The sequence below is a fragment of the Podarcis muralis genome, chromosome 4 (genome assembly GCF_964188315.1).
Source record: "Podarcis muralis chromosome 4, rPodMur119.hap1.1, whole genome shotgun sequence".
NCBI lineage: Eukaryota > Metazoa > Chordata > Lepidosauria > Squamata > Lacertidae > Podarcis > Podarcis muralis.
Window position 1 is genome coordinate 65,268,253 of NC_135658.1, and position 13,496 is coordinate 65,281,748.

The 13,496-nt window shown below is 43.9% G+C and overlaps 1 protein-coding gene and 1 long non-coding RNA gene across 4 annotated transcripts in view; one reads left to right on the plus strand and one right to left on the minus strand.

The window, feature by feature from the left end:
• Positions 1 to 1,773: 1,773 nt before the first annotated feature.
• Positions 1,774 to 2,878, minus strand: LOC114596233 (uncharacterized). Its single transcript, XR_013392630.1, has 2 exons — positions 2,740 to 2,878; positions 1,774 to 1,928 (listed from the first exon to the last, which is right to left on the minus strand). It is a non-coding gene; the product is annotated as an uncharacterized LOC114596233 (long non-coding RNA).
• Positions 2,830 to 13,496, plus strand: part of RPS6KA3 (ribosomal protein S6 kinase A3) — a 42,510-nt gene continuing 31,843 nt past the window's right edge. The window contains exons 1-2 of one of the 3 annotated variants that reach the window (XM_028727533.2): positions 2,830 to 3,221; positions 12,529 to 12,585. In XM_028727533.2, the coding sequence (XP_028583366.1) occupies positions 3,141 to 3,221; positions 12,529 to 12,585 (138 nt within the window). In that variant the 5' untranslated portion in view covers positions 2,830 to 3,140. The remainder of the gene's footprint in view (positions 3,222 to 12,528; positions 12,586 to 13,496) is intronic. The other 2 variants (XM_028727531.2, XM_028727532.2) reach the window with 2 other exon arrangements.

Below are 13,496 nucleotides of genomic sequence, written 5' to 3' on the forward strand. Positions count from 1 at the left end.
TCTGCAATTGGAAGTAAACCTATCTGTGATCAAAACAGCAAAACAAGCAACACAGGCCTCTGGTTGGCCACTGTGACAAGAGGATGCTGGATTAGATGAGTCATTAGCCTGTTCCAGCAAGCTCTTCTTATGTTCTCAACAACGAAAAGAGTATTTGAGAGAAAAGCACAGCTAGAAGGGCTTAGCTCCTAACTTCCATTCTGTGTCTTAAGTCTTTCCTCTTTCCAATGTATTCAGCATTGCCTGAGTCAGACTACGACATTGTCGGATATAGTGGCACCCTAACAGCACAACCCTATGCATGCTTACTCAGAAGGAAGTCTTACAGTGTTCAATGGAAGTTCCTCCCAATTAAGTGTTAATGAGGATTGAGATGCAATCCTAAGCATGTTGCTCATTCAAGTTTCAATATGTTCAAAGTCGTTAGAATAGGCAGCATTGAAGCCAAGACTATCTTGTTTTAATGATGAGGGTTGACCTGTATACAGTGGTACCTCGGGTTAAGTACTTCATTCTGGAGGTCCGTTCTTAACCTGAAACTGTTCTTAACCTGAAGCACCACTTTAGCTAATGGGGCCTCCTGCTGCGCCGCCAGAGCACGACAATTTCTGTTCTCATCCTGAAGCAAAGTTCTTAACCCAAGGTACTATTTCTGGGTTGGCGGAGTCTGTAACCTGAAGCATCTGTAACCCGAGGTACCATTGTTTTGCCCCTCTGTGGATCTCTTCAACTCTAAGACTGCTTCTGGATGATGTCTACTGAACATTCATCCTGATCAGTTTGCAGGGAAGTTGGATGTCAGTTGCATCAAAGCAAATGTTAGCCCACACTTTCCAGTAAATTTCCCCATCACTTTTTATGTTGCTAAAAGTCAGGTCTTTGGGGAAAGTAGATTTGTTGTGGAAGACCTCCCAATTTCCAATAGTTGTGCAACATGAATTTGCTGGTACTGTATATGATTGAATCACACAATGATATAACTACAGTGTCCTAAGGATGCACACTGAAGTATACTTTTTAAACATATATTTTAAAACCTTTTTCATTTTTCAACCCAAGAATGTGGAAAGTAATTAGACAGAGGCTTATACAGTGGTGCCTCGCAAGACGAAATTAATTCGTTCCGCAAGTTTTTTCTTCTTGCGAGTTTTTCGTCTTGCGATGCACGGTTTCCCATAGGAATGCATTGAAAATCAATTAATGCGTTCCTATGGAAACCGACTTCAGACCAGGTCCGGGGACAATCTGTCCCCCGACCTCTTCTGAAGGCTGGGGGGGGGGCGAATGTCTTTGCTCCCCCCCCCACGGCAGCATTTTAAAATCGCCCCGGACAGCGGAGGACTTCTCCGCTGTCCGGGGCGATTTAAAAGCCCCTGGGAAGGCAGGCAGGGGGGACAAAGACTTTTGCCCCCCACCTCTTCTGAAGGCGGGCGAGGGGCGAAAGACTTTGCTCCCCCGGGACGGCAGCGTTTTAAAATCGCCCCGGACAGCGGAGAAGTCCCCCGCTGTCCCGGGGTTTTTTAAAAACCTCTCCGCCCCCCTGCCAGGCTTCGGAGCAGCCTTCTGAAGCCTGGCGGCGGGAGGAGGTCCGAGGACAGTGGGGAAGACGCGCTTCCCCGCTGTCCCGGAGATTTCCCTATGGGCTGTCGTCTTGCGAAGCAAGCCCATAGGGAAATTCGTTTTGCGAAGCGCCTCCAAAACGGAAAACCCTTTCGTCTAGCGGCTTTTCCGTCTTGCGAGGCGTTCGTCTTGCGGGGTACCACTGTACAATAATAAGTATAATTCTACCTATATTTATTAAACACATAATTTAGGAGGACCATATTTCTTTTTTAGGTGCAGGGAAGGCATGTTGTTTGAAATATAAGATTACGAAGTCCCACCCAACTGCATGGGATTGTTCTGCTGATTCTTCATCTTTTCAGCAACTGCAAAATCAAATCAAAAACAATTATTTACAGAATTATAAACCTGGTTCTTTAAAATTAACAAAGTAGAATAGTGTGTCATATAAATTTCATCAGAGGGATAAACTACACTGGACGGAAACCCAAGGGATGAGTTAAGAATGCCAGGATGTGAAGGTGAAGGCAGTGTTGGAAGTATTTGGGATTCCTTGTTGACTCTTTAGCCATGCTTTTATAAGAAAAATCCTGTAAGGCTTCTAAAATCTAACATGTGTTCAGGGTTGCAGAGTCCAGTTTTAGTTCAGAATTAACAGGGTTTTGGTTTTTTGTTAAGCCAAAACTTTTATGAAGTTTTTTTTTAAAAAAAAGCCTAAAAAATAAACTCCAGAATAGTCATACTGAATACGTACAAAACTAACAGCTTCCCGCGGATTATCTCGGAAAGGTTACTAAACTTTGCCGTCATAGCCACGGGGGTGGCACTATAGCAATTATGCCGGATTAGTTCATCCGGGGGTAGAAGGAAAACGCCGCACAATCGCCTATCTACACACGATAAGCTTTTGTACAGCTCGAGGGGTGTGACGCTCGCGGGCGGCATCCGCGGCGCCGGAGAAAGCAAAACTGCCCGAGCGGAGGATAAACCCGCCGCCTCCCGCCCTTCGCTCAAGTGACCGTGACAAAAAAGGAGAAAAAAACCCAAACCCCTCGTCACGTATCCGGAGTCCCCGCCTGCCTGCCTGCCTCTCCCTCCCACGCCAGCCAGTCACTCCCGACGGGATCAGAGCAACCATCGCCTGGCCGCGCGCCCGCCACTCCGTCCCTTTACTACCTGGGCTCGCCGCTCATTGGCTGGGCCAGTCCCGCCCTCGGGGATGACGCCACCAGGCCTCGGCTTGACAGGCAGGTACGGCTTGGGGGCCGCCATGTTGGGAGCGGAAGCGGAGTGAGTAGCGGCGGCGGCAGTAGTAGTAGCAGTAGCCCTGCTGGACGTCGGGAGGTTGGCTCTGCCCGGCAGCGGCTTCTTCCGAGCCCAGTTCTCTCCGTCGCCCGCGCGTGGGCAGCTCTGCCTCGTCCTCCGCCCCCAGTGCGGGGGTTGGGAGCGCGAGTGTCCCGGCAGTGCCCTCGCCTTGGCCAGCAGCAGGAGGAATCCTGACCCGGAGCCTGAGCGAGAGACTGTGGGGCAGCGGCGGCGGCTCCAGGTGGGGGGAGCTCGGAAGTTAAAGCGGGAAGATGCCGTTAGCGCAGCTGGCGGACCCCTGGCAGAAAATGGCTGTGGAGAGCGCGGCGGAGAGCAGCAGCAGCAGCGCCGAGGTAAGGCGACCTGAGCGGCCGGGGAGCGGGCGCCGAGTCCCGGCTACAGCACCCCCTGCTGCCGCCGCCACTGAGCCCCGGAGGGCGAGGACGGGCCCGCCAGGAGGCGGGGAGAGGATTAAAAGCCCGTCCTGGGGAAAGGGGAACGTTTTGCCGCTCTGCTTCCGCCTCGGCTTGGGGACCGGCGGCCGCTTCCTCTTTCTTCCAAGTGCCCCATGCGAGGCAGGGCAGCCCCCTTGCCCGTCTGGGGGCTCTTCGTGGCCCCCTTGGCCGCCTGCTCTGTCGCCCCTCTCCCGCCTCACCCCGTTCGCTCCTTTACTCCAGATTAGCCAAGTCCGCTTCCCTCTCGCCGCTCTCGGGGGCAGCGAGTCACGAAGGGGCGCGTTTCCGACTCTCACCCTTTTCAGCGACAGGATATTTAAAATCCGTATTAGTAATGGCTTGCTTGGCGGCGGGGGAGAGAGTGGTGTGGGCAACTCTTCTGGCACACAAAACCCCTCTTCCCGTCTTGATCGCCCCGGTTCGGAGAATAAATTTCTTTTGGCGGCAGGACGGTATCTCTGTACGCAGTGGCATTGAGATCTCTGGCGTAATGGAGAGGGCACAGTTTACCTCTGCCTTCCTTTGAAAGGAATTTTGTGGGATCTCCCTGTTGGGGAGGAGGAGGCAGATAAAGTATGTGAGGGGGTGCCTATGCCCTTCTCTTCTCTCCTCTTTACTGAAACAGATCTGTTTTGTGATAGTTTTTTTTTCACCTTAGGGAAGAAACATGCTGATCCATACCGCTAATGCTGCTGTTGGCTTTCAAGCTAATTTCGAACAGCCTCCTTATTCCATTTGTTTGCAAGGGACGATAGTTAGGGGAAGTGGAGGGAGCGAGACCCCTGACTGCTGGTCAAGGCAAGGCCAGAGGGTTAAGAAAATCAAAAGAGGGTGGGAGCAAAGGGACTTTACCATCTATAGCTAATGCTACTACTGTTCTGAAATTTGCTGGAGGAGGAGTTAAATAGCGTTAAGCTTCGGAATATCTCAGTAATCATCTTTCCTCTTTCCACTTCATAAGGTGCAGCCAGGATACAGCACCTTTATGAAGCCAAGAACATCTGGGTTAGGTGTTTGTTACTGTCAGATTGTCAGATCTGCTGTAGAAACTGAAGGGTTGAATGACTTGGCAGCTTTTGTTCTTTTTGATGGTGTTCGGTTACTTTCCCCGGCTACTGTCTCTTCCTCCCTCCCTTCCCCCTCATTTTGACCGGATGCTCAACTTCCTCCATGTACAGGTCTGTAACCAGGCAGTAAGAACAGTTTGCACATGAGAGCAAGTTTTTTCTTTTCTCATTTTTAAAAGGGGAAGTCCTCATATCCTGCTTCCGCTGAAAGCAAGGCACCAATATAGGAACTGGTGGTCATCCGTCTCCATCCCCCCCTCCCCGCTAAGTTCTCATGATCCAAGAAGCAATGTACTTTATGTAGCTGAAGCAGCATGCTTGTGGTTTGATCAAGTTTAGATAATCTAGCTTAAGTAGTAGTAGCTTTCAGGGTATGGTTCTGAGAAAACCTCTCTGCTGTTCCTTTTATTGGTAGTAATAAGGTGTTGTGATAATTTGGCATAATTAAATTACCCTGTTTCTAGCTTTGTGAAATCCCGAAGTATTCTGTTCTTTTTGACTTAGGCTGATAAGTAGAGCAACAGTATTTGTGTTTATAACACTTTGTTCCATAAAGAGTTTGTTTTTAAAAAAACCATTTGCCTCAGAGGTGTAATAACAATAAAGCATTTTAACTGTATTTCTACGGATGACGTATCATTGCAGCCTATTGAAATATATCAGTTCCCCTATGGAGACAACCAGATAGTATGTCTAAATATCATTCCAGGAGCTAAGCATAATGTTTGAAAGATGCTTATGATCCGTGTTGTGCTTGTTATATGCAGCATCTATGAACATAAAAGCAACCCCACTGGATCAGACCAAATGTCTGTCCAGGCCAACATTCTTTTTTCACCAGATGCTTATGGAAATCCCAGCGGCAGGACATGAGTTCAACAGTATTTTTCTATTCATGATCGTCACTGGCTGGTTTTCAGAGACCTACTACTCCTACAGTGAAGATAGAATAAAGTCATTATGGCTAGTTGATGGTCTTACTTTCCATGAATTTGTCTAATTCCCCTTTTAAAGCATTTAACTATGAACTATGTGAAGAACAGTTTGCACAATTTTATGCAGTTCTGTCATGTCCGTCCCCCCTTATTTATAGCAGGGCAGTCAAACATGTGGCTCAAGGACTGCATGTGGCCCTTGATACCTTTTTGGTGCCCCTCCACACCCCCAGGCCTCCTTTCCAAAGCATATAAATGCATAGCATAGTAACAACCCCCCCAAATAGATCGTTTAATTAGCCAGAGGCATTCCCAGCTATATCAAGGGTAGCCAGCATGGTGCCCTCCAGAAATTACTGGAGTACATCCCTAGCCATTGTCCATGCTAACTGGGACTGATGGGGGTTGGAGCATGACTACATTAGCCCATGCCATTGGTGCCAGGATGCAGCATGACCACTGACTTTTCCCCAGCACCATCTACCAGCCTCTCTAGATGATGAATGACATTTGCAGTCTTCACACCAGGCAAGCAGATCCCAATGTGGTCTGCAGCCAGGTCAGAAACTTAGCTATTTTTGTTTTTAATGATAAAATTGCCCACTACCAGGAGTATCTGCTCATCCAGATAATCTTTGCCAGCTCCACATATTCCTGATTGTGACTAGCCTTGGTGTAGAGATGTTATACGCTATGGAACCAATGCACTTATAAGGGTTTCAAACATAATATGGTATGCTGCTCCATGGAAGAAACTTCTAGGTTGATCCCATGTGGAAGAGTGCATCTTTCAAAAAAGTACTTTTGATGTGAAATAATTAAAAGTGTTTCTTCCCACCCTATTCTTTCAAGACAGTAGTGTGATTTAAATTAATGAATAAATAATAATATTGCTTGGGAATGCTCGTAGTGATAGACCTTGGTAATTAGGAACAATGCTTGTTTAAGACATGATTGTGACCCAAAAGCCTCTGGCTTTCTTTGCATAAAGAATTAAATATAGCCAGTTTCATTTGGTTAAGTGAAATTAATTAATTCTCAAAACTCCAGTCTGAGCTGCAACTAGAGTTGGTTATGAACACGAGAACAGCCCACTGAATCAGGCCAGTGACCCATTTGTCCACATCCTGTTCTCTCAGTACCCAACCAGATGTCTGTGGTTTCCACTAACTGATACCCAGAAACATACTATCTCTGACAGCAGAGGTAGAACATAGCCTTATTCACCAGGAATTTGTTTTACAGCCATCCAAGATGGTGGCCATCGCTACCTCTTGTGGAAGTGAAATCCATAGTATAATTATTCATTGAAGGAAGAAGGTACTTTCGTTTGTCTGTGCTGAATCTTCCAACATTCAGCTTCACTGAATATCCCCAAATTCTAGTGTTATGAGAGAAACTTTTTTCTATCCACTTTTTCCATAGCATGCATAGATTTATACACTTTGATCATGCTGCCTCTTACTTGGCTTTTCTCTAAACTAAAAACCGCAACCTTTCCACATAAGGAAGTGGCTCCATCCTCCTCCTGATCATTTTGGTCTCATTCCTTGTCAGTCACAGCCAGTTCAGACCCCAGATAGGTGAGGTTAATTTTTTTTTTGTCCCAAATGCATGACTCTCATCAAAAATGGATGTTAGGGAAGGGGGAAAAGATTATAACAGTAACTCAAAGCCATTTTGCTTAGTGGAATACAGGACAAAAGCACATTGTGTGTAGATGGCTGGCTGGAGAGATGGGGAAAGTGTGCATTACTTTATTTTAAAACCTTCTAATTATATGTTAAGTATTAGTATTTGCTTATAACAAAATGTTTTAAGAAGGCAAATTGTAGTATTTAATGGTTTGAAGTGAGAATAAGCCCCTTTCTGAAAAATGGCTTCTTTGCCTTTTATTGAGACTGTCAGTAGGGAAAGCGCTGGTCATATTGATAGAGGGCTGGTGGTACCATAACCTATGCAGACAATTGTCTGCTATCAAATGGGGCTTGGAATCTGTTCTAGGTGCCTTTAAACTGTTCATACTTCTCATCCCTGGCACACTTTCCTATTGTACTGTCTTGGGTTGTGGCAAGCTGCTATTCTCACCACCAATATCCTTGCAACAACCTTGTGGAGATACTATGGCCTCCCAGCTGAAGCAAATACGGTAGCAAAGAAGAATGTGTACAGAGCTGTGTTGCAACTTTTAAACTGACATTTTAAACAAACATGTATATGTTCCTGTAAAATGCCGGAAATGTAAACGAACAAGATGCTATATTTGCAGGGCGGCATTGTGAGAGATTTCAGTTTCTTGCTTGAAGGTTATAGAATTGAAAACACACTAGAATGTGCATTACCAGTTAATCCAGTGATTTGCTTATGAATTACCTAAAAAACAGCATTTAAACCTACAAGGAGCAATTGAAAAAATATGTTTATTAATTTTTGAGAACACAGCTGTAAAAAGTAAGGTGTACAAATCAGTGAAAGAAAAAATTAAAAAAAAAACATTAACTGTAACCATTGCTGTGCCTGAGTGAAGTATAGAGGTTGTTTACATCATCCTCTTCATCTTCAGTTTTAAGAAATAAATATGGAGCGAAAAATATGGAGCAGTAAGCAGTTTGAGAGAAACAAAAATATAACTTAGGGATTCAGCCCTAAGCATATTCACCTAGGAGTAAGTTCTGTTGAAATTAACATGACTACTTCTGAGTAAATATGAATATAATTAGGCTGCAAATAGAAAAAAATGAAGCCCTTACTAATCGCTGTCTTCAGTGTTTTCCAAAAATATCTGGCTCATTGTAGTGATATATCATTTCTGCAATCTTAACTGCAGTTAGCCAAATTAACCTGTGCGCAAGCCACATTGACGTGTGAGTATGCTGAGCTCTACTGTTTTGAAGCTTCAGGGAAACTACTGGCTTTGCATTATGTCTGAACCAGCACTCATAGCTTGCTTACTCCCCCCCCCCCCAAGCATGATTGGGCAGTGGGCAACCAAGAAAAAAAAACAAGGAAAAAACTCAGAATTGTGGTCTGTTTTGAGAGAAACAACCCACAAGCACTGGTTTGGAGTATTGCTAAGCCTGCCACTCCATGGTTTGTTTCCCTGACAGAGGAAGGGAGAAGCGAAGCAGGAGAGCTTAGTTTGTATGCAGTTTCACGTGGCTGATGCATAGGCTAATTGATTACCTGTAGTTGTGTCTGAACATGTTCATTGTAAAGACAGTACATACAGTGGTACCTTAGGTTACAGACGCTTCAGGTTACAGACTCCGCTAACCCAGAAATAGTACCTCGGGTTAAGAACTTTGCTTCAGGATGAGAACAGAAATCGTGCTCCGGCGGCGCGGCGGCAGCAGGAGGCCCCCATTAGCTAAAGTGGTGCTTCAGGTTAAGAACAGTTTCAGGTTAAGAACGGACCTCCTGAACGAATTAAGTTCTTAACCCGAGGTACCACTGTATTATTTACTGTGATATGTACATTGCTCTTAGTACAAAATTCATAAAAATGCTAAACGATACATATACCTACAAAATACACTCAAATCTTTTACCATAAAGTTTGCAAGATAAAATAAGTTTGCAATCTTCTTTGTATTGTAACTTGCATTATTTTTCCAATTATTTGAGTGTTTTCATACTGTGCAGTCAGGTATTTGAAATGCCAGATTACACTAGCAACTGTAATACTTGGAATTTTGTGATTTATCTTGCATTGAAACATCTAGACAATATTTTCTAATATGGAAAACCATTGTAAATTGACTTATTTTTTACTTACTTTCTTCTACAACTTAGCCCTACTGCAATCTTTCAGTTGTTACTGATGTAAACATGTTATACATCTATCTGTATCTGTTTTAGAGTAAGACTAATATGTGGTGATGAACACACCAGAGGGCTAAACAGTCTTTGGCAATGTGTCATTTTAGTACACTCATCCTGCTGGAGAAAATGACTGGCTAGAATGAATCACCTTTCGCGACCAGCCCTTCACTAGTCTGATTTACTAGCCAAATCATAAGACAGATTAGAGATCTGGTACATGCAGCTCATTCTTGCTGGGTGTCCCTTGTGAGCGAGGCAATTATATGCTGCTAAAAGTAATGTAGAATCATATAGAAGTTAGTGCAAATATGTGTTCCACGAGTTTTACTTGGAATACTAATGTTCCTAATGTGATAATGATGCTACACATTAAAAGTGTAAGGAATTGTGCTCTAAATTTTCTTCACATCCATTTAAATGTCTTTATATAAAATGAACTCTTGCTGGAGGAAAGCAGTATTTTAGTAGTCCGTAGTGTATTTTGATTTGGATTCCCGAGGATAAGTAAGAGCCTGGTGTGTTTCTTTGGGTTACCCAGACAACAAAGTGATAAGAAATTGTTTAAAAATCTACATCTCTTGGTCTTGCGTCGGGTGGCGAAGGCTGCTTTGCCATCTTTGCCATTGAAAGTTGGATAACTGCCTGGTTTAAGTAAGTGGAAATTAGTAAGTAGGGTCTGATGAAAGAGGAGAGTCATACAGAGGCTTCTGTTTGTTTCTGGGAAGCTGTTGATAAATGTAGTGCTTCTTATCTTTGGCAGTTCCCAGTGCCAAGTCACACTGAAATACACCCATCTTGATATTTTGCTTTAAAGCAGTGTCATCCTAGGAAGTGTTTTAGAGTAACTTCCTTTGAGCAGCCAAGTCTGGATGAGAGGTTGGTACACAAATGCTGTGCTCCAGCTAACATGGCTGCTGCTGTAGTGCTGCTTAGATCCTTGAGCAGGGGTCAGCAAGGTTTACCTCGCCTGGGCTGGTTCACTCCAGCGGAGATCCCTCTGTGGGCCAGATATCGTGTGTGAGCGCACCCGCCCGCGATTTCCGGCATCTATGTCTGCGCAAATGCAATTTCCGGCACCACAGACGCGAGTTCCCATGCAGTGCCAGTTTAGCACAGCACATGGGGACTCACTGTGCAGGCAGCTTGGTTCATGGGCGGCTCGTGGGCTGGTTAAACCACCCCCAGCCCATGGGCCTTAGGTTGCCAACCCCTGCCCTTGAGTGTGCATGCTGGGGGAACTTGCTCTCAACCTGTTATCCTATTGTACACAAATTATTTACCTATTTTATTTCCTGTATGTTTATACTGATTTTCAGGCAATTATTGTTTCCTAAAGTGACTTTAAAAAGAGAGAGAGAGAGAGAGAGAGAAGTCTAGCCATCAGGCTTACAAATGGCAAGTGCAAGGTACACAAGGAAAGGAGAATAAAGGGAACAGATCAGTATTATAAACTGAGATATGAAAGCTAGGAGATAAATGGCACCTTAAACCTAGATTATGGGTGCAACAACAGAATGTCTAGGCATGCTTTTTTATAAGAAGAATACAAAGCTGAAAATGAATGAACTGCAGCTAAAATATATCATTTTTCACATTTTCCCCTGGTCACCCCTCTAATATTCTTAAGAGGGTCTCTTCTCCAGCCTTCAGAGAGTAGCTGGAACTGGAGAGGCAGAAAAAGGTCCTCTTTTCCTTCAGCTCTGCAGTTTTCATCTGAAATCTTAGATGCAGTACTGCACCCAGAGCTCAGAAACTGCTCACACTAATGAAATTCCCTATTACAAAATGCGCCTAGTACAATGGGAGTTTTGAACACTGGAAAATATAGAGATATCAGTTCTTTAAGGCCGGAACAAAATAGTGAGACTGCTAGAGGGTACTAAAAGGAGCCAGAGGCCCATCTAGTCCAGCAGTCTGTTCTTGCGGTGGTCAACCAGATGAAGGCCACAAACAGTTTTATCCAGGTTGGGCTGGATTGATCTTCTCTGCTGGTGTTCTTTCTTGAATAGCAATTAGTGTATTTTGTTCATTTGGCCCCTGAATGGAGTCGGGGTGTTCCTTCCCCTTGCTTCTGCATTCCCAGGGCAGCAGGCAGTTGTGGCTCAGTGTTCTTTCAAGCAGGGAGTGGGGAAGGCATGCCCCTTGCAGCTGCTGCTTCTCTGGCTGAGAACTAGGGCCAGGTTAGACTTCCGATCGCCTTGATGTTACTCCTGGGAGGCAGGGGAGGCAGTCTCTTAGTGGTCCTGGGTCCTCTGGGCAAGGACAAAAGCCAAAGTGCGTTTTCCTTCTACTCTCCAGTCCCAGGGCAACTCATATCTGTGTTTTTAGTACAAGATAGCCAACCATACAAGAGCCAAGATATGAAATAGATATGCAGTGGGTTGCACAGTAAGACTGATATTGCTTTAATGGATTCAATTCACACATTGGCAAAAAAAAAAAAAAAAGTTCTGAAGCAAGTAGCATACATCATTTGATTTTTTTTTAGGTGATATATATGAGAGGAAAAATCTTATGAGGCATTTTATCTTGCATAAGAGGGAAAGTCCCCTTAATATAGTACTTGCTGTCTAAATGGCCACTTTTAAAGTGGTTTATTGATATATCTAATTGATTAAGCATTGCAGTCCTATAATTCTATTCTTTATCTTCACTTCACAGTAATAGAACTTACATATTATTTAAAACACAATAATTTTCAATAGAGCTGCATCACCTTTGCCATTGTCAAGGTCCAGTTTAAATGTTTGTTTTGTATGATGGGTTGTTGTCTTCATCTTGCTTTTTGCAGATCTATGGGCTTCTAGTCATAAGTGCTCTAAATAGTTAGTGGCTTAGAATTGTACACCTTATTTTCTTTCTTTACTGCCCAGTAAGACAGTAGTTGCAACCATCTTTTATAGTAATTGATACTGGCAAATAACTTGGAGTTTTATCCAATGCTAGTCCTACTCAGAGTAGACCAGGGGTCAGCAAACTTTTTCAGCAGGGGGCCGGTCCACTGTCCCTCAGACCTTGTGAGAGGCCGGACTATATTTTGAAAAAAATATATATGAATGAATTCCTATGCCCCACAAATAACCCAGAGATGCTTTTTAAATAAAAGGACACATTCTACTCATGTAAAAATACGCTGATTCCCGGACCGTCTGAAGGCCGGATTTAGAAGGCGATTGAACTGGATCCGGCCCCTGGGCCTTAGTTTGCCTACCCATGGAGTAGATTCATTGCTGTTAATAGACATGACAAACTTAGGTTCATTAATTCTTATACTTTGGGTAAGACTTAGTTGAATATAACCCATTGTTTTGTTATTTTAATAAGATGTAGAGAAATGTTTCTACTTTAGTTGCTTTATGAACCCCCTTTCGTTTTTTGCAGAATGGCCAACAAATCATGGATGAACCTATGGGAGAAGAAGAGATGAATCCACAATCAGTAAGTAAAACCTGAGTGTTGACATGTTGCCTGGACAGCCTCAGCCTATGGTGCTTAGCCAACTAGTATGCATGCACATATTCAGGGCAAAAGCAAAATCAAGCACTAGTTACAAAGTTCTTACAATGACTGGCTGGAATAGAGAGGAGGAACCAAAAATTGCTGGGGTCTCAGCTGAGCCTATGCTGTCACCTTGCTTCCCTTGTATCCCTGCCCCTAATTGCATCCTGAAAGAATGCCTATGACTATTGCCATATGGCTGTTGAAGGAAAAGAAATGGCTGATGGAGCTGGCATCTCAGCAGAGCTGATGAAGTAGTAGTGACTCCTCTAGTTAGAATGGCTGTATCCATTGACTGCTGCCGAGTTACTTCATTTTTTATATCAGTTTTGTGGTACTTGTATGGAATATAATATGCATAAATACGTGTTTGGCTTGTGGCAATAGAATAAAAAAAATGTATTGCATTAAATTTAAACTTTAAGTTTGGAACATGGTCCTCAGTTCTTCTTCTTGTGAGCTATCATCAGAGGAAGGCAGTACTTCCCAGGCATTTAACTGTGCAGTGTTATACATCTCTACTCAGGAAAAAAAGAGAGAAGTGTTGCCTTGATATGAGAACTGTAATCTTGTGCTCCTGAGGGAAGTTGTTATCATATGAAATGCAGTGGACATTTTTGTTCCACCAACACTATTACTATTCATAAAGATTGATCTTTCAACGGTTTTTTGAGACTTTGCTGCCTCTTTTGCTTCCTTTGTTCTTGTTCTTTTTAGTGCTGCCCTTCTCCTCCCCTTTACTTACTCAGATGTAAGCCACAGTGACTGTGTATCGGGTTGCAGCCTAACTAGTTTGTAAGTCCTGTTTATCTTAGGAGAAGTCAACCTTTGTTCCATAACCCATTGAGAAA